Raw genomic sequence first — 22307 nt, forward strand, 5'->3', positions numbered from 1 at the left:
TCATAGGCTTATGAAACACCTAGGTCTTGGGCTTGATTTTGGTTTATATTTCTCTAAGTGGTTATAGAAAGGAGAAAAGGAGGAAGAAAAACAGAATAATTAGCATTAACTTCTCAGACATCACAGAGCTTTTAAAAGGATTGAGATCAAGAAGAAATAAAGAGTATTAGAGAGGAAATTAGAGAAAACTTTTCTTTTGAAAAATTCACATTTGGTGCTACTTTGCAAGTCATGTCCATGGTTAGGTATATCTCAGAAGATGCCCTTTAATTGAGCTTGTTTATCTGTGATCAAAATCCAGCAGCAGCCTCAGATCATTTGGGGGTGCGCTATGCCTTATTGCATAAATTTCTATATGAAATTCATAACTATGAAATATTTTAAAATACATCTATTTGTGAGAGGCTTATATCATTCATTCATTCATTCATTATTCTTCTATTCAACAAATATTTATTGACTCCTATTATGTTCCAAGCACACTTCTAGATGCTTTGAGAAGCAGTCATGAAAAAAAAAGAAAAATTTCTACCACATGGTGTTAATTTCTGCTGAAAAGAGACACAGTAAACAGGTATGTAAATAAATATATAATGCTACATGAGAATTGGAACAATTCTGATAACTTTAAACTCTCCATGAAATATAGGCTAAAAAGATTCCTTTAAACTATTTCATAAATTTTCTTTTTTTATTAACTATGGAAACTTTAAATAAATACAAGGAAGAAAATAAAATTGTCCAACTTGATAGAAAACAAATTTACCTATAGTTTCATCATGCTACCCTATGAATGTACCAACTTGATATTTGGGGCAAGAGGAGATTAATGTATTTGGTATCTTACTTTTCTTTACCATTTTCTGAGCATTTTTCTTTGTTATTAACAGTTTTCAAAAATATGTTTTTAATAGCTGCAAATACTATAGGCTATATATAATTTTAATGTTTTTATTATTTTTGACAAACTTTATGATTATAAATTAATGTACATAAATCTTTATTTGCATACTTGATTATATCCTCAGCAGAAGATGCATAAAGTGGAATCACTTAGTCTATATGCATGTGTATTTTATGATACTTGATGTATGTTTCAAAATAGACCTATACAAAGATTACATTTTCTTACTATTATTGTAGTATTGATACTATTATAACATTCTGAGACATTAAGTAGACTTAAAACATCCACCAAAACTGCACCTTGGTGCCATTTTAAATTATGTATATATCTATTTATTGGTGAGGTTGATTTTTTAAAATATATTTATTATGCATCCACCTTTCCTTAGTGGGAATTCTTTGTAACTTGCTCTTTCTCCTGTTTCCTCTTAAGCCATTAGTGTTTTTCTTTTGATATATGAGATATTTTCCATATGAAAGATATAGTTGTTGAAATTTTTCCAAATAGTCATTTATATTTATCCTTTCAATATTTTTGCACTTGAAAGTATTTTTATGCATTCGATCTTATTGATCTTTGGGTGCGGTGGTTGCTTCTGTTCCTCTTAAAAAAGCTTAAAAAAGCTCCTCTATCAGTAAAATATTTCATATGTTCTTCTAGTTTGTTTTTAAAAATAATTTTACTTTTTTATTTAGTCCTTTAATCTCTGCATATTTAATTTTGGTGCAATGAGGCTTAATTTGAGACTTTTCCAAATTGTTCATTTTCTCACGACCTTTTGTTAATAAAATAATCCTTGCTTTCCCCCCTAGGTCTGTGATACTTTCTTTTTCATTTGTTAAATTTACACACACACACACACACACACACACACACGCACACTCACACGCACACGGGTCTGTTTCAGGGGCTGCATTGATCTGTTTGAAAGATTCTGGTTTTAAGATTGGTGGTAGTTGGTGGGGCTGAGGAGTGACGGTTCGGGTACTCTTTGCCCCGAATGTTACAAAATCACACTAATTCTTGGTATTGTCTTGATGGAACGGGGAAGAGCAGCGGTGAGGAGGCCTTTAGGACCCAGGGGAAAGCCAGGCTGGGTATAGAAGGACCGAGTCTCCGGCGCACACGCCTCCTACCAAAATCACAGCCCCGTGGAGCCGGGGCTCTCATTCACAGCTTTCTAGAGAAATCTGAGCCCGAACCTGCCAGAATAGGGGATCTCACCCACTCAGCTCAGCAACGAGGACACCTGCAGAAACACATTCCTAAAGCAAGGCTGAGCGGCTGTGTGAAGGTATTTGTTGCCTCTTTTCTACCTTCTGTATTTGCAGCGCCTCCCCGCCTTTCCCCCCAGCTCGTGCGATGCCATGGCTGCGGCGATTCAGCACTCGGGTGCGCGGACAGCTCCCATCCGCAATCCCTCCGCTCTCCATCCCTCCGCACCCCACTTTCCACGCCTCCGCGGTCCATCCTCCTGCTCCCGGCGCCCGCTCAGCCTGCGCTCCCTCACACCATCAGCACCCCCATCTCTCCACCATCACCGTCATGCTCTCCACCATCACCAGCGCCGTGACTACAGTCCACACAACTGTGTCTTGTCACTTAGACAAAGCCCGAGGTCCGCAGGGTTGAGCAAAAGAACCCAAGTTTTCAGGCACAGGAAGGAAAGTTCAGGTGGACGACACCCTTGAAAACAAAGAGACGCCTGCTTGAGAGAAAGGGAAAGTGAAGCCAGGACACGGAGAGACCCAGGGCAGGGGGACAGATGGGGCACTTGCCAGACACCAGCAGTTAGCCAGCTGCCTTTCAGCAGATTAGGGGCTGTGTAGTTCAGGAAATTAACATGGCCTGGGGTGTAGCGTTATTCCGGTAAAAGAGATATGTAAGCTCAATCCATGTTTCTGGTTTTCCAATGGAGAATCACCAGGAAGCAGGGTGGGGGTGACTGATGACTCATATTCACCCACACACGCCAATTTTCCTTCCTAAGCGTTTATTACAGAAACTCTGGAATTAAGTTTTTTACTGAAATGTTTTGTAAAATGAAGAACCCAAAGATTAACTCTGTAGCCAGAGTAAAAATTAAAATATTGGTGATTGGTGACCTAACAAATGTGGCTCTCACTGGAAAGTGCTATTTGCTCAAATGTCTCTTCCTGTCTACTTATTTCAATTTTCCAATCTTAAACCTCTCCTTGAAGGAGAGAGGATAGACCCCTTGCCCAAAAGGCCAAAGTAGTAATGATATTCAGAGCAGATGGCCTGTCTTTGTTCATCACTAGTCAAGGACTGACTCGGATTTGGAAAGCGAGATTTTTGTGTGCTTTCTCAGTAATCAGGCGATAACACCATTTTCCCATAATAGTAAAGGGTAATAGAGTGCAAAAATTGAAAAAGCATTTTATATAACTGTGTTCTGCGAGGCTCTGTTTTAGAGTGCCATCATTTTCTATCTTAGCTGAAGGGAAGTTGGAACATCTTTCAAATATCTTGAAGGTCCAAACCCAAGTCATAGCACCTCTTTAATTTATCCAGGATCATCTATTTTATAAGAGCTGACAAACATCAGAAAATAAGTACCTGAGCTTGTCATAAATAAAAATATTTCAATGAGTAACCATTTAATTAATCATTACTGAACAGCAAAGTGTTGGGTGGGTGGTGTGGGTTGCTTTTTTTTTTCATAAAATTAACATCTTAATTAAAAATGAGATGAATCACATTTTCATAGAAGAATGGTGTCAGGTCACATGTAACAAGTTTAAACCAGAGCACAGAAAAGCCTCATTTAAAATTCACTCTTGTACATTTATTCTACTTCCTTAAAAAGAAAAAGAGTCAGTAAAGCAAGTTTTGTCTAAACTGGCTCACTAATTTTGTCAGAAATAAAAAAACAGTCATGAACAAGTAGCTCCTGAAAAAAGTTTTGAAGAAAAATTTACACCAAATACTCTTCTGGAATGAGGGATAGTTGCATTTTTTCAAAAGTTACTTACTGCTATTAATTACATAAACATTGGCATAATTCGATTTGCCTCTAAAATTCACTCACTTTTGAACTCAAACTGAGAAAACTAGTGAAAGTATCTAGTGAAATGGTTTTTAGAGAAGAAGAAAATTTGCTCATATGTACCATCCTTAGGTTGGTAATGTTCACAAGACCCCTCAAGTCCCAAAGAAACAAGATTCTTAGTATTCCCTTATCTGCTTGCAAATAGTGGTTCATCCCAGATAATTTTTTAAAGTGTACATGTTGCCAGTTGTAGCTGCTTCAAACCAGAAACCCAGGCCAGGAATCCACTGTCTCCAATGCTGCCGTCTTCCTATGCTAAATACAATTTTCTGAGGTTGGGGAAATTTCAAAACAATGCTGCTTTGGTGAGATTTACAGGCATCTGTCTCAGAAGTGATGACTTTCTTTGATGAAATATTATGATAGGCTTATTAATTTTTATAGAGTGCTACTATCCTGGCTTCTTCTTCTATTGTCTTTTCTATTAAGGGCTATTTTACTTTTTCCAAATTTTCATTAACATGACTTTCGCATTTTTATAATGGATTTAAAGGTGAATCAAAAACATATTTTCCATCAGAGTGGTATTATACACTTTTGTAAACATGTTCCCAGAGGGGCACATTCCTTCAGAATCATGGAGTGTAAAACTGGTAAATTTTTATCTCCCAAAAGGAAGAATCAGGAACTCTTCAGAACTAGTGGTGTCTGCTCACTTTTGCAAGCTTTACCAAAGAGCACCTTATTAACCCTGCAAAGTCTATTCGTGACTTTACACACTTCCTCAAAGCAGAGTCATCCTTAGTTAATGGATTCAGACTTGGATTTTCTCTTCTTTCCCATTATATGGTGACTGAGACAGGAGGTAACACAGCAAAATGAGTATATAAAATATGAAGTTTGGTTGCATATCATCGGCCTAGAACATTGCCAAGGAGATCTTTCCCTACATTTCACCCTTCTCCCAAATTTTTATTATTTCAATTATTGTTCATTTTATCCAGATTTCACTGGAATAAATTTGTTTCAGAAGAAGATCCACAAGGTGAATTACTTCAAGTCTGCAATCCCCTAACATCAATCCCAAAAGTTATGTCACTCTAGAGAGAACCATGCTTACTTTTCTATCCAAGTTTGCTTAACAGAAGTTTGTCTTCTTCAGTTTGATTTTTCATGGATGTGTAAATCAACTGGTGACTCTTCTTTCTTCCCCCCAAAAACCCTTTAATTTATTCAGTTAATAAGTTCATTGTTCTTCACTACCTCTGATGCACCCTCACAGCCCTTTATCATATCTTCTCTGGCCAGGTAACCCAATCCTCTCCCTTTTCATGGACATGTTATTGCATGACAGAGAGTATCAGAGAAAATTTTCTGTGTAGGAGGCTAATTTTCTATAATCTTTTTTTCTTCCTGACTTCTGAGTCAGCAGGAATTTTCCCTATATGTGTTTGAGATTATTGCTTTTGTCTTCTGGACCCTTTTAGCCATAGAACCAATTCATAGATATTATGCAAAACCAACTTTCTCTATTCCTTCTCCATGAAATAACATCATGTCAATTCAGCTACTATTACTGTTCAGATGCCATACATAAAGTTCCAATCTTTATATGTGCCAAGTACATAGTGTATTCAGTGTTCATTATTGTGTAGTTTTGGAGGAAGGGAAATTGTGGGCCTAGAAATGGCAAAGGTGCTCACGTTATATATAGGTTTTATAAGTAAGAGACCTCTAGTTTGATGTGTGGCCAACTAAAGAGAAAAAAACACATGAGATTCTCTTCTCTTTCCTTTCCTCCCTTCTCTTTCTCCTTCTCTTCTCTGAGCATTTTTGCTTCCCCCATTCCTTCCTTTCTTCATTGCTTTTTGTTGACATATAGAGCACGCAAGCATGTGTGCAAACAATTAATGGAGTAATCTGATAAACTTTTAATGAGTACTAGTATACCAAAGGAGTGAGCTGTCCACAGTGTGAGCTCTGACTTCAGAGATAATTAACTTACCTTTCCCACCCTTTTGATTCACTGTGAATAGTCTAGAGCAGTGCTTCCCAAACAATGTGCATACAAAGTGCCCAGGAATTCTGGTACCCATTCCACTGGTCTGGGTGAGTACACATATCCTATACTCCCAACATTAGTCCCTGGATGCTGCTGATGAGCAGCAAAGAGAACAAACGCTTTCCTTCTTTTTAAACATTCCCACCTAATGTCTAATTAGTAAATAATGACACACATACTAAAACAAAACAAAAACCATTCCAAGTTTGAGGCCCTCATAGCTGAGAAATCATAGCTGTAGTTGAGGAGCAAGTTATACAAAAACCCCTTTTGTTCCCATCTCACCCATGTATACCGTATGTTCCACCTTCACTGGGCAGTTTTCTTAACTTGGATGCCTGTGGCTGACATCATGTGCCTAACCACATCCAGAAGAAGGGTCCCAGTCACATCAACATGATGGGGAAAATATGGAGAGGAAAAGAGGACAAGTGGACTTAGTGGCCATCTTTAGGGGACCCCTGCCTTTCTTCCATTTCTCTAGATCCTCTTCCTCTAAAGAGTCTGTTCTTAGAGATATGCCCTCTTCCCTGAATGACAGAGTCACATGTTTATTTTTTCCTTCCACATCCCACTGACACTCCTAAGAAGCACAACTAAAATTAAATTTTAAATGGAGGCATTGACTGCCAGTGACTCCTTATGGGGATAGTTTAATAGCATAGAAAGACATTTTAGTCTAATTTTCTATGTCTCAATAAATTTTTCCCTGTAGATTGTCTTTATTTAAAATACAGTGAGGTATAAAGTAAACACTACTTCAACTAAATATTTTTCTACAGTAAGGAGGCAGAAAAATCCCATGCCTTCCTTGCAAGTTGTCTTTTCCTTCAAATCCTTGTATTATTTGCCCCAAAGCAAACTAAAAGAATAAAAATTGTGTAGGTTGTTCTAGGAGACAAAACACAATCCTCTGTCAAAAGGTCCATCTTCAGAGTCCCAGACTGCTAATTCTGATCTAGCATTGGTTTGGGGTAGAAGTTCTCAGTGTCTTTATTCTGATGGAACTCATTCCAATTTACTTTTCATCTTTCTTAAGAGCAAGAACAAATGGGAGCAGATGACTGTGCTTAGTTGCTATTCTAAAGGGTGCCAAGGGAATTGACACAATGAATATTTATGTGGCAAGGGTAAGCCCTGGGCTAGGACTGAGTTAAAGGTGATGGAAATTTGACTGTGAGCCAGGGGCTAAATTCTGGTCAGACTACACTTTCAGATGATTAAAGGTCTCCCCTTTATCCTTCTAGAATTCTCTCCCTGCCCCCGGTATAGCTGGTTCACATCTGCAAGTTGGGTGATGTTTGATAGAATGCCGATGGACTGGGAACCAATTTGTCACTCACAGGATTTATGCTCCTTTGCCAGTACTTATGCAGAGAAGTCCTACATGCCCTAATGGTCAATTTCAAATTCATCATTTGGAAAAAAAGACTTTTCTGGTTGGCACCAAAGAATGTTGCGAACAACTAACATCCGAGGATTAAATGTAGGTACTACTGGCGTCAAAGGAGCATATCATCTTTCAGGAAAGATTTCAAATACAGTTGTGCTTTAAAAAAAAGATTTTTGCTCGTTGTGATTTTCAATTTTGGTCTAGATGTATCAGCAATTTTGGTCTATTTTTATTTCATTCAGTATAAAAATTCCTTTCAGCATTCATAGGGGAAAAACATATTCAGTTAAAAATTTTGAAGTAAGATTTTAGAAAGATGAAGAGCTATAGGGGTTAACCTATTCAATATACATTTATAATTTGGGGACATAATTTTCATACTTACCAATGGAGGAGGTCGCTGATTAGACTTTAATGTGGAATGTTTTATCCCTCAGATTCATTTTTCATTTTTTTCTTATAAAACAAATATGGGTATAGTTTCTCATTTTATATTTGTATTAGTTTAAATTGATGTGTACTCAAAATTATTCTTTTGCATTACTAAAAATATCCAAAAGCAATAAATATTTTAGGTATTTTCTTTTTTTTTTTTTTATTTTTATTTTTTTTATTTTTTTTTATTTTTATTTTTTTTTTATTTTAGGTATTTTCATTATTTATTGATGTTCTTTGATATTTCAAACAAGATTGAAGCTTTATAGATTTTATCTTTCTGGTCATGACAACAGCATACTTGTTCCTCCCCAAATCTGGCCAATTTTACAACATCCTTTAAATGATCTTCTTTGGGACTGATGGGGTGAGGGTGTGTGCCTGTTGTGTGAATGAGTCATTGTGAGGGCATGAGTATCCAGGGTGGTGTAGAGAAAGGACCTATGCTGAGAGGCAGGGCGAGGTCATTGACAGAACATGGGCTTTAGGTCAGGTAGGCTGTGATGTGAATCTTCATTCTTCTAGCTATAATTAATCTATCTAAATTTCAGATTTATCCTTTCATTTGATAATTAATAACCCAGCTTAAAGTTTGGTGTAGAGATTAGATCATAGAACATCAAAGCTGTAGGTACATAATGAGTATTCAATGAATATTTGTTTTCTTCCCCCAATTTTTAACATCAGTTTATTATTTGACTTTAAGACAAGTGCTTAGTTGTTCTAAGACTCAATCTCTTTTTTTTACCTGGAAACAACAAAATTATGATATTAACAAGATTACAGTAAATGTAAAATGCAGCTTTTTATTTCCAAAGTACTTTTACCTACAGCATTTCATGTGATCCTCAGCATCTCCTCCGGAATTCTTCTTATTCTACCTATTGCAGGATTGTTGTAACAATGAAGAAAGATAATTGATGTAAAAAGCCTTGAAATAATACATACTCACATACATATTCTGTAGACAAGGTCTGGTTATTTTAGTCTGATTGTTTCCCACTATATCTAATGAATGTGTGTTCTGAAGATAATGAAATAAATGAAAATAATAGATTATAAAATAACCAAAATCTATTTCATTTGAACTATTGTATTTTCTAAAATTATTTTTCCACATAGATTCCTTAGTTCATAAGTACTAGGATGTGTGTGTATGTGTGTGTGTGTGTGTGTACACAAATACACCTTCTTAATATTAGATTTTTTTAAAAAGATTTATTTATTTATTTGACAGAGAGAGAGTGAGCATGCAGGAGAGGGGTAGAGGAGGTAAAGAATCTCAAGCAGACTTCCCACTGAGCCCAGAGCCCGATGCAGGGCTTGCTCTCACAACCCTGAGATCATGACCTGAATTGAAATCAAGACTCAGATGCTTAACTGATTGAACCATCTAGGCACCCCAACACTGAATTCTGTATAAGGGGAAATATACAAATAGGTTTCTTCTAATGCGAACTTGAGATGAAGTGGGAATCTTGAATCTATGGATACCATGATTTCAAATATTGTGACATAAAGACTCATCTTTCCTCTCTCTCACACAAAGCACAACTAATATTTCAATTTCTAGTTCATTAGAAAAAGCATGCATTAGAAGCAGAAGTTAGCTGCTTCTACCTTGGGCACCCCAGAGGGTGTGGTAAGTTACTCTCCATGTATTTGTAACAATCTCTACATAAAGAATCATTTGAGACCCAAACAACGAGAAAGATGATTTCTGGGACTCACTCATATGAATCTGCCTAAAGTGCCCCCTTTTGATTATCAAGCACATTTCAGTGACCAGATCATGCTTGGCACTCTGCGAGGTATGGCAAAGTATCAATCTTTCAAATAGAATGGCAGGATCTTTGATCTGGCATTTTAGTCGAGGGGAAAATACACGAAAGAAGAGCAAACATTTGTGATGGCTGGAAAAAGCATAGACAGTTAGATTCTTAAATAACTTCAGTCCTCTAGCGATGAAGAAACAAGAACTAGATTGAACATCTGTAAAGCTTGACGTTAAGCTACCCAAGAATGTCTGTGAGCAGCTTCAGCATGTTTAGGTTGACAGAACAGTAAATCTAGAAGGAATTTTAGTAAAGGACAGTAAGTTTCTGAGAGGGAAGGTGACTTGCTGAAGGCCCCATAGCTCTTTGCTGTACCTAGGAAGCAGAACAGCACAGTAGGAGAAAGCATGGGACTGGAGAAAGATTACTTGGTCTTAAATCCAATTTCTGCTGGTTAGTAGCTGTATAACCTTGAGAAACTCATTTAACCTCTTTATGCCTCACTTTCCTCATCTGAAAAATGGGGACAATAATACATTCATTTCATACAGTTGTTCTAAAGATCAAATAATGTAATATATAAATAGATAGTATGTAAGTGTGTGGGACATAATAAATACAGTTATAACAAATAATAAAGTAAAGCTATTATTACTATTCATTCCAGTAGGACAGAAATCCACTCCTACTTCTTCATGTGATACCAAGTATGATGTATCTTTTCATACTTGTTTGACCAATTCAGAAAAATTGAATGAGAACCAAGTCCTTCACATGAACAAAAGATGACAGTCAAGTGAAAACTCTGCATCCTAGAGAATATTCTTGAATGGTATAGCATTTTTAGCCTTAAATATTATCCATTAGGGGCACCTGGGTGTTGAGCACCTGCCTTTGGCTCAGGTCGTGATCCCGGGGTCCTGGAACAGTGTTCCTCATCAGGCTCCTTGCAGGGAGGCTACTTCTCCCTCTGGCTATGTCTCTGCTTCTCTCTCTGTGTCTGCATGATAAATAAATAAATTCTTAAGAAATATATTATCTTTTTTTTTTTTAATGATAGGCACGCAGTGAGAGAGAGAGAGAGGCAGAGACACAGGCAGAGGGAGAAGCAGGCTCCATGCACTGGGAGCCTGACGTGGGATTCGATCCCGGGTCTCCAGGATCACGCCCTGGGCCAAAGGCAGGCGCCAAACTGCTACACCACCCAGGGATCCCTATATTATCAATTAAAGTTGTTATTTAAATAGCAAATTATTCAGAGTTCTGAACTAAGCGTTTGCCTCTAATGGAAAATATCTGTTTCATCCAAAGTGACCCTAGCTTGGGTGTTCTCCCCAGAAGATTCTACTGTATACTGAGGACAGAATAAAGATGTAAATTGAAGCAAATTTATTTGAGATATTATAGATTGGAAGCATAGCTATGTGTGGAAGTGGGTCATGAAAAATGCAATCTCAGCTCTCCCCTTGAACCTGTAGTAATTGATCTCAGAAACGCTGTCGAGTTCCCTGAACTGTAAAGGTATGTAACTTGCTCCCAGAACCTTTAAATCTTCTGAAGGGGAAAAGCTATTGCTACGATTTGTGCTCTAAGTATCCTGTGCCATGGCTTGGAACTGTGAACATCACCCAGCATGCTTCAGAGAGGCAATGATCTGAAGTACATTGTGCCTAGGCTAAATTCTCCTGGAAAATTAAAAGTCAGCTGCAACACTGTAATTTAAGGAAAATAGTTCCAGAGGCGCCCAAGAGAAGGGGAAACCATTCACTGATTGAAACAATGATTTGACTATTTTCTTTATTCATATACTCTCTATATATTTTGGGGCATCTACTCTGTGGTAGACACTGTTCTCGGCACTGAGGATAGATGGTGAACACAACAAAGTCCTTCTACTCATACAGGTGACACTCTGTGGGTCAGGCACTGTACTGGGGACACACAAATGAGTGAGCTCCAGCTCTTCTATGCAAGAGTTCAGACTAAAGAAGGAGAGAGGGAGATGGCAAGGAAATGATGTGATTGGGGCATTGGAAATGATTGGGATGGCTAGTGACCTGTGAAAGTCAGTGAGGGTTTCCTAGAGAAAATGGTGTCCAGATGACTTCTCAAGAGTGAAGAGGAGTTCATCAGTGGTCATTCTTTGTCAAGGTCCACAGATGTTAGGAGAAGCTTCAAGTGGCTCAGTGTGGCTGCATGGCCAGGTGGTGAATCTGGAGAGAGATAGGGACCAGATGGTGAAGAGTCTTGGAAACATTATTATGTAGTTTTATACTTTATCCCGGGACAATTGACAGCTATTGGCCAATGTCAATCAAGGAATGACATGAGCAGGTTTCAATTTTTTTTTTTAAGATTTTATTTATTTATTCATAGAGACAGAGATACGGGCAGAGGGTGAAGCAGGCACCATACAGAGAGCCTGACATGGGACTTGATCCCGGGTCTCCAGGATCATGCCCTCGGCTGCAGGCAGTGCTAAACCGCTGCACCACCGGGGCTGCCCATGAGCAGGTTTCAATGACAATACAGAGAATGCACCGGAGAAGGGTAGGGTTGGCAGCAAGGGAGCCATTGAGAGAATGTTGCAGGGCTAAACAGACAAGGACTGATGTGACCAAAGACAGTGAAAATAGATGGAAAAAAATGGGCAGATTTAAGAAATATTCTGGAAGTAATTGTCTGGAACTGGGTGGTAAAGGAAAGAGTGGAGTAATAGTGGACTTACAGGTTTCTAGAATGGGAAACTTCATAGAAGATGACATCAGTCACTAAGAGATGGAGATGGAGGAGCAAATTCAGGATGAGGAACTATGATTAGTTCAGGTTTAAGCATATTGAGTTCATGGTGGATAGAGAACATTTATGTGGGGTTTGAGAAGGAGGTCTGGTATGTAGCCTGAAGACTAGGAGAGAGCTATAGACAGAAATTATATTACATGTAAGGTGGCAAACCACAGGACAAGGTCCTAGAAACACTACACTGAAGTGTTCACAGAAAGAGAAGACAACAGGAGTCAACAAGGCTGAGAGAAAAATCTGGAGTCAGAGAAAGTGAATGGGAGAATGGGAGAAAGAGTTTCTTTTTTAAGATTTTATTTATTCATGAGAGACACACAGAAAAAGAGGCAGAGACATAGGCAGAGGGAGAGGGAGAAGCAGGCTCCATGCAAGAAGCCTGATGTGGTACTTGATCCCGGGTCTCCGGGATTACGCCCTGGGCTGAAGGCGGATGCTTAACTGCTGAACCACCCAGGCATCCCAGGAGAGAGAGTTCTAAAAAGGATGAAGTCATCAATATCAAATACTGATAGAGTTCACCCATAAAGAGTACGGAGATGTGTCTATGGCATATAGGAACAAAATGATCATTCACTGTAGGGTGACCATCTGTCAGGGTTTGCTTAGAACTGTCCTAGTTTATGGCTATTGTTCCAGCATTATTATTATTATAAGTGCCCCCTCATGTCTAAATTTGGATGGTAAATTATATGATCAGCCTGCTCAATTGGTTGTTGGGAGCAGTAAAGAGATATTGCTGTGGGTGTTGGGGTGAAGTGGAAGAGGAGATATCCAACAAGGGAATTTCTGAATGGGTGTGGTAAGCTGCTAGATAGGGAATTTTAATAGCAGATGAACATCAGGCTAGATGGATTTGGAAGTTTCTTCCAATCCCAGGAATAGTTAATAGCATTATTTTCCAATTACCATTCTAAGTCCTTAAAATCAGTGAAAATCAAGACTTTGTTTTATTTCTCATTTTCACATGTTACAGAGCTAAATGCTGTTCTCTTACAAATTATTGTACACAGCCAACATTTGATACACAAAATTTCTATTATTTCATTATCTTGAAAATGAATGCCAGTTACCTGAATTGTTCTTTATGTCCCCCCACATCACAGTACAAAACAGAAATGTGTGAGCTGACGGTCTGCCTTAAGAACTAACTGGTAGTTCTAAATTAAACAGAAGAATAATTTTGTCTTTTAAATCATTTCGTATGATGAAACAGTACCAATAATAATTAGGTCATGAATAAATATTCTGCCTCTCATTGCTAATACCGTTGACCTAGGAAAGCTAGGAAAGAAAAAATAGATGGCTCCAAGTTCATTTACACCTAGTATGGCTTCTGATTTTTGCAACTTCCAGGTTGGACCAAACAGATGTCCAAGAGCATTTATATTTAAAATGAGAAAGATGCAAGTAATATGGGGGCTCCTCTGTAGTGTAGAAGCCATAAGAGATGGATCTGAGGAGATTCAGACAATCATATTGTTAGTAAAATGATATATCGGGACAACAGGGAAATTATATAAAATGGGAGGCTTTGTAAGCCTGTATGGATATTGGCACAGCAGGGAGGCATCGAGGGTTTCAAGTCCCTTTGCCTTTCCTATGGAAGAGTAACAAAGGCAAATGATAAAGCCGCTTGTAACATCCACATGTGAGCATCCTTTCTCATCGCTGTTGAATTTGATTATGGAAGATCAGGTTTCCAGCCAAAAGGCGACTGCCCTTCCCCCCTTCCCCCAGCCGCTGTTAGTTCAGTTTTGAATAATTAGGTACCTGTGGGGTTAGGATAGAATGACCTTTAACAGTCTCTTTTTATTGTTAAGATGCAAATGACTGCCTTTTAAAAAGGTGGGGGGGGGGGGGCAGGATTATTTCTGTGAAAGGTACTTCTGTTTGAGAAAAGAGGCTATCAGAGAGCAATAAATTGTACAGCAGCCATAATTTCTAGGCCTGTGAATAGCCCCATAAAGCATGCTGTAGCAGAGAGGGATCTTTCTCTCTTCTACTGTTTCTTAGAATAATTAATGAAAGAGGAATCTATTACTCATTGACCATACACTATTATGTTAACTGGTCAGTGTGACTAACAAGTTCCCAAATATATTTCAAATATTTGCATCTTATGCATACAGGCTGTCAACAATTAAATTCTGCCAATTGCATGATTTTAAATATCATTCACCCTTTGCTCTTTGGACACCTAATCTAATCAAACCCACAGCACAATACTGCTTTTCTATCTAGGTTCCAGTTAATTTGCCCAGACTTTGTATCATCACTGTTTTGTCTCTCTTGTGTGCATTTGTTTTGCAGTAAGAAATGGTCTCAGTTTTGCTTCTTTTTTGGATGGCCATCACCACGTAAGACCTGAATGTCCTACTGCTCTCCGAGAACAGAAAGAGGACCTTCTATCTGTCTGTTTCAGTGGCAGCTTGGTAGTAAAAAACCCATTGAATGGGCCCCGATCTCAGCAGACCATCAGGTGAATGGGACCAGTCTCCCTTCTTTCAAAATACCAGAAATTAAGCACTTGGAAAGGAGATTTGGCCAAGATGACCCATTTACAGGCTGGACTCAGTCCAGAGACTATAGAGAAAGCTCGCCTGGAACTGAATGAAAACCCAGATGTTTTACATCAGGATATCCAGCAAGTCAGGGACATGATCATCACCAGGCCTGACATTGGATTTTTACGTACAGATGATGCCTTCATCCTGAGATTTCTCCGAGCCAGGAAGTTTCACCAAGCAGATGCCTTTAGACTCCTGGCCCAGTACTTTCAGTACCGCCAGCTAAATCTGGACATGTTCAAAAACTTCAAGGCTGATGATCCTGGCATTAAGAGGGCTCTCATCGACGGGTTCCCTGGAGTGCTGGAAAATCGTGATCACTACGGCAGGAAGATTCTTCTGCTGTTTGCAGCCAATTGGGATCAGAGTAGGTAAATGTAGATAGTGTCTTTACTTGGTTTTTCTTTTTCATAAGCATACTTACTGCATGTTTGGTGCTATATGGCTTTCATTTTTTAAAAAATGGAAAAAATTTGTGATTAGTGAGCTTTCATATAAAAAAAAATACAGTCCACACAGCCACAAAGGAAGGTTTAAGGCCACAAGATTACTGTCATCAAAAGGCAATTCCAGATTCATGGTGGTAGTTTGGAACAATAGAATCACAGTGTAGGATTGTAAGACACCTTTGAAATCATTATTCTATTCATCAGAGTGGGTCATTTATTTTAATAAAGTTGAAAGCTTGTCTTCTAAAAGAACCATATATTCTGTCTTTCGTGTTCTCATCTCTAACAACCAAAACAACAAAAATGGATTCAGTAGATGGCTTTAAATCAAGTGTTTTCAACACATAAATAATTGCTTGGATCCTCTCCATGATTTTAATATCCTATATTTCTTCTGAGTGCCAGAAATGCATCTCTCTCTGAAAATCCTATAAGAAACCACAAACTCAATATGTCCCAAACTGAACTCACCATCTTCCCCAACTATATCTGCCTTTCCATCTCTCCAGTCTCTCCAGCCAGAAATCTGAGTGTCATGCTGAGCTGCTTCTTGCCTTTGCTCTTCACATCCACTAAATCGCCAAATCCCTCCCCTTTCTTCTTAAAACCTCTCAAATCATGTCACCTCTCTTTGCTCCCAATGTTCTTGCCTTCGCTTAGGTTCTTATCATTTCTCACTTGAATTTCTACAACAGACTCTTAACTGGCATCCCTGCCTCTGATCTACTCTCTTCCAAGCCATTCTAGTCTACATCATAGCTGGAGTGACCTTTCCAAAATTCTGCGATGTCACTCTGCTGATTAAAATTCTTTAGTGACCTGCAAGGCCTTCAAAGTAAACCTTGCATATTTCCTGCTGTGCTTCATCTTCTGCCCTTTTGGTCTCTGGTCCAGGCAGAAGGTACTATAAACATTGCCTTAAATAGCTGAAGTTTCCCTGTGCCTCCAAGCCTCTGGACTTGCCTCATCAGGCATTGAAAGGAGAGACCAACCACCTCTTCTCCCAATTCCGATCATCCTGGACACAGTCTGCCAATTGATTCACACTCATCTTTATGCTTCTTCCCTGTAGAGTCTTCATATACCCCTCAACCCAACCCTTCTTAGTTAGGTGCCCTTCCTTTGTTCATATTTCCATTAAAGCATGTCTAATAGAGGTATAAGAACCTTTGCTATTGGGGATCCCTGGGTGGCTCAGTGGTTTAGTGCCTGCCTTCAGCCCAGGGCGTGATCCTGGAGACCCAGGATTGAGTCCCATGTCGGGCTCACTGCATGTAGCCTGCTTCTCCCTCTGCCTCTGTCTCTGCCTCTCTCTCTCTGTGTCTCTCATGAATAAATAAATAAATAAATAAATAAATAAATAAATAAATAAAATCTTTTAAAAAACCATTGCTATTACAGCTATTATTGTGGAATACTTACCATATACTCTACTGAGCACTTATATTATAAATGTATTTATATTGTCTCATTTAACCCAATGAGAACTTTTCATGAAAGATATTATTATCCATATGTTGCATTTGATGACACAAGACTTTGAGAAATTAAGTAACTCACTCAGTGTCACATAACTAGTGAAATATAGACTGGGAGTGGAGCTCCAATAGTCTGACTCAAGAGCAAGTTGTCTTAACCTTATTTTACTGTAATTGTGTGTTTACTTGTGTCCTCTTTCTTATTCCTCCTCCCAAGATAACAAGTTCCTTGAGGGTAGGAGACTGTCACTTTCATGTTTATCTCTTTGGTACACAGCACAATGTCCAATTGATCTGAATGAGAAAGAATGCATGGATCAATCTCCAAAACCTCCCCTGTGACTTTAGTTTTCACAGAAGTATCATCATGGAAGTGTTTATGGTGCCTGGGGAGACATGGGTTTAACTTTAAAATATACACCAAAGAATCCCTCCCCAATATATTAAAAGGAATTTCTAGGGTGGCCCTTTATTCATATCATTCCTCCTCCTCTTAAAAATGATAATATTGTAAGACACCTTAGTAACTACTGGCTGTTTTCTGGTTGATAAATTAGGGTTGGGCAACTTAATCCTGAAAATGTATTTCAGGGTTTTAACACCATCGTTCTAGAGTTTCATAAACTCTGCACCTGAGCTGGAATGCTTTTCTGTGTTTCTACTCTGTTAACACAAGGTCCCTGCCAAGAAAGAGCCTATTGTGCAATCCACTGTCCTGCAGTTTGCAAACATACAAACGGCTAACTCCCATCTACCATAGGAGATTTCCTTCTGAGAAACACAAACCATCAACATAGGGCATCAGTCTTAGGCCAGAGAAAACAGCTGTTCTTTTGAGAATGGCACATTAACATTTTGGATTTTGGAATAAGACAATTTTGATAATTCTGAAGAATATCATGCAGACTTCATTTGCGCTTTGCTGTTGTAAGTGTTCTAGAACTTCCATCTGCTAAGACACTAAGTAGTGATTTACACATAAAAAATACATCATAGCAAAATATCTTATTTTGTATTAGCATTTGGTCCATATGTATCTCAAAATAGGTTAAGAAGTAATAACACATAGTAATAGTAAGTAGACTTGAATCTCCGAGAGAATAATCCAAATGTTTATGATTATGATAACCTTGAACAAGTTATAGGCCTCTGTTCCATAGTTTTCTCAAGTGTAAAATAAGAAGCTCAAGCTAGGTAATCCCTGAGACACCTCAGCTCTAATGGCTCATGAATATGAAGCTCATTGAGCCTGATCCTAGGGATGGATGGAAAGGGATTTTAAAATTCACTTTATAGCTGCCTAATTCACTAGACTTTTTGAAGTAACTCTCTCTCTCTCTCTCTCTCTCTCTCTCTCTTCCTCCCACCCTCGCCCCAACCCACAAAGGCTGGGTCTATTTGAGGCATTTTTTTCAAACTATCAGAACTATTTGTTCCAAATATTTTGATTTCAACAAGAAGGTAAATGCTCAGGCTATCCATTGACAGCCAAGGATCATTAGAAGCAAACAAACCTCAGTGTGAACCCAGGTGCTGTCATGTGCTTTCCTGGTTATATGACCTGGGACAAGCAACTTCTCTGAGACTCAGTTTTCTCATCTGTAAGGTAGAGATGATAGTGATGTCTATTTAATAATGCAGTTGGGAGGATCAAATGGAAAAATGCACTTAAAGAACACAACTCATTGTTTGGCACATGGTAAGCACTCAATAAATATTAGCCTCTAGTATTAATATTAATATTATAAAACATCCCACTATAAAAATAATCGAGCACAGACAGTAAAGAGACAAAGCTAGAGACAAGAGTACAATACTTGAAAATGAAAATGGGCCAGTGGGTCTGGTCTGCCTGCTTGCCCGTCCTAAGTACTTCTTTGTTTCTCTTTAAATATGTTCCCTGTCACACAAACCCAGCCTAAATGGGGCCCAAAAGGCCTAGAAGAATTGGCACAGCTTTGCAAAATGATTACTTCACTCTCATTGGACACCTAAGATGACTGGGAAGTGATTTGCATGTCTCATATGAAAGGTTTACTGAGATTAAAATGGTTATTAATATTTATTAAAACTATGTAAATCTCATTCATCTACACTCAGACACCGTGAACAAAAGCGCAGAGCGGTGAGTGGTAGGGAGAGCTGTCCTCCAGAGGTACACAGGGGGCTCTGTCTGCCTGGGTTTGGTGTGCCAACTGAAGTGCAGGAGCACTGGGCTCCCCGAGCATAAACTGGCCTCCTCCAGAAATTGGGCCTCAGCGGAGAGCTATGTGGTTTCTGTATTTCCTGAGGTTACCAGGCTGAATTGAAATGAGTTAGATGAAATCAGCACTCACAGTTATTCATAAAACAAAGCAGGCACTTTTCCGGTCAGCAGAGTTGACGTTTCAGCTCACCTGCTTGGTATATAATGGAGACGTATTAGGGGGACACCATTGGTCAATGAGCCCTTAATCTTTCTCACCTAAACTCAGTTTGCTCCTGAAGATCTGATAAAAAAAGAAATCCATTTCTTGTTTCTTTCTGGTTCCCATACTTGTACTTGGTCATACAGCCTAATATGGCCATGAATGTCCTCCCCTCAGAGAGGGAAGAGTGACCAAAAGGAGCACATCTGTTTTTCTTGGATTTGACTAAGCTAAGAGTAAAGCTTGGTCAAGTTATTTTACTTTCTGGGGTCTCCATTTCATTAAGTGGAAATGGGTATAATATTCTGGCATGTGGAGCTGTGGCAAAGATTAACCTCAATTGCCCTACTTGATGGTGTCCAAGAGGTGGAATAGAACAGAAACTCTGAAGCCAAACAGCCAATTTCATATCCCAGCTGCCTCCTAACCAGCCATGTGATTATTCACAAGTTGCTTAAATTTCTATTATCCTGTTTCTCATCTGTAAAGTGGGGGTGATGATGATCATAGGGTTAATACTAGTTGGTGTTCAACAAAAGGCAATTGTTTCTTAAGAAAAAAAAAAAAAAACTCCAATCAGGCAAATATCTAGGATACTGGATCACAAGATGTACTTTCCAAATCCAAATGACAGGATTTGAACCATTACCAACTTTCCTCCACCTGGAAAAGTATAAGAAATGCAGCGGAGACCCCAAGTTGCCATGCTTCAAAGTGCTCTAGGGTAGCTCAGTTGTGGCTGGTTGGCTCTGAGAAATTACCTGGTCTTAGTGTCCCTCCCTACAGTGTTTATTACATCCTCAGGCTACAAGAAAGGTGTTTGAGAAGGAGGATCCAGATAATAAAAGCCCTACAATAGACTACAATAGTATCCTTTAGTGCTATGTGTAGACCAGCTGGTCCCCAACTACTTAAATGGGGGGAAAAACAACTGGAAATGCACTGAAAGTCATAATAGATAAAATGACACTGGACATTCTTTTGTCAGTGTATTGTTTGTGTCTCACAGTTTAAAAGCTCAGAAATTAGCAATCAGGTTGAAAATTAGTTGGTTCTTTCAGGAAGCTGGGGCATCCAAAGGAACAGCTGAGTTAGGGCAACTTAGTCAAGTGAGAAGGGGGCTGATGGATGATTTGATTACTACCTACAAGAATATAGAGTTATTACAAGAAGGCCATGAATTTTTTAAAAAAGATTTTATTTATTTATTCATGAGAGACACAGAGAGAGAGAGAGAGGCAGAGACACAGGCAGAGGGAGAAGCAGGCTCCCTGTGGGGAGCTCGATGTGGGACTTGATCCCAGGACCCCGGGATCATAACCTGAGCCAAAGGTAGACACTCAACCACTGAGCACCCAGGTGCCCCACGAAGCCCATGAATCTTGTAGGCTCTTTTTCCCCACCATACAGAACAAAGCCAAAGGTTTGGATAGGAATGCAAGCAACTAGATGGAAAGTTAGGGAGTTTGAGCCAAGACTTCAGACCCAGGTCAGCACAAGAGTTTCTGACTGTGGCATTTTTTTGCTGTTTAAAATTTAAGGGGGAACCAAAGCACTCAGTAATCAAAATAAATTATTTTGTCCAAAGACATTTTTAAATAAAAGTTAATGCAAAAAAATCCATGATGAACAAAATGTCAAAATTTTAAAGAAGGCAGGATAAGACCTTTAATTTTTTTTTCTTGTGCCTTGGGCTCCAGTATGGTTCAGCCAAGCACCTCTTGGGCCAATCAGATTTCAAAAGAGAAAAGACTTAGGTTGGCTCCTGGTCGATTGTATTAAGTACGCAACACTGGATATCTATATACTACAACAGTTGCACAGAACCTTATGGTTCACAAGCATTTCCATGTACATTCTCTGATTTAATGTTCATTAACCATTTGAGGAGTATCACTAAGGGACAGATGACAAAGAAGAGGTTTGAGGAGGAGAAGATACTTTCTAATCAAGGAACTAAATGACTCATCAATGGGAAAACTTAGGCTCAGAGCTTCTAATTCCAAGCTCCAGAGACATCTGGAGCCAATTGCTCAGCCCCTGAGTGATTAGATATTTCAGAACATCCACAGAGCTTCTGAAAAGCTGTGAGTGGATTTCCTGGTCGTGGACGCATGCGTGGATGAGTGCAATGAGTCACAGTGGACAGGATCTGAGATTTAGGGGCAGTGATTCCTATAAGGGGCACAATGGGTATTTGGAGCTGCTCAAAATGCATAGGGCTGACGACCGTTGTGGAATGTTTAGCATCCCCTCTCCCAGGCACTGTGGCAATTGAAAAGGCCACCTTCACATTTCCAAAGCCCTTATGGGAGCTGGAGTCCACTTTGAGAACCCCTGATGAGGAGTGTCTCGAAATGTCCTAATGCCAATGTCAATAACTATCCTTTGTTAAGCACCTTTGTGCCAAGTGTTTTATATATATATATATATAATTTCCAATCCTTACCACAGACCCACAAAGATCTACATGGTGTATAGGTAATACATAACAAAGATGGAATTCTTCCCTGTTTTGTCTAAACAGAAATGCTATGCTTTTTCACTAAGCCCTAGCTTTGGCCTCATTCCTACTGAACTTGAGTTTCCAAAGTCTCTTACAATCAAACTCTGAATCACTGGTATGTTGCTAAATAGTAGTGTGGCTCCAGAGTCCAAATTCAAGATTTTTCACACCTTCTCCTCAGCTCCCTCTTCTTGCCAAGAGGCACTGGGAGGCTCAGGGTATACAGTAAGCCATTCCTTGTGCATGCATCCTAAGGGGACTCAGGCAATGAAGAATGTGCCTGAGTACAGTGCTGTGTACTGAGTACAGTGTTGTGTACTGCAAGGGCAGCTGAAAAGCAGCTGATTGCAAGGGCAGCCCGGTGGCTCAGCAGTGTAGCGCCACCTTCAGCTCAGGGCATGATCCTGGAGACCCGGGATAGAGTCCCACTTTGGGTTCCCTGCATGGAGCCTGTTTCTTCTCCCTCTGCCTGTGTCTCTGCCTCTCTCTCTCTCTCTCTCTGTGTGTGTCTC

The 22307-nt window shown here is 39.2% G+C and overlaps 1 protein-coding gene across 1 annotated transcript in view; it reads left to right on the forward strand.

Moving 5' to 3' along the window:
* The first annotated feature begins 2019 nt into the window (after nucleotides 1-2019).
* Nucleotides 2020-22307, forward strand: part of CLVS1 (clavesin 1) — a 175058-nt gene continuing 154770 nt past the window's right edge. The window contains exons 1-2 of the mRNA XM_025477825.3: nucleotides 2020-2201; nucleotides 14698-15325. Coding sequence (XP_025333610.1) covers nucleotides 14871-15325 — 455 coding nt within the window. The 5' untranslated portion in view covers nucleotides 2020-2201; nucleotides 14698-14870. The remainder of the gene's footprint in view (nucleotides 2202-14697; nucleotides 15326-22307) is intronic.

Source organism: Canis lupus, chromosome 29 (assembly GCF_003254725.2).
Source record: "Canis lupus dingo isolate Sandy chromosome 29, ASM325472v2, whole genome shotgun sequence".
NCBI lineage: Eukaryota > Metazoa > Chordata > Mammalia > Carnivora > Canidae > Canis > Canis lupus.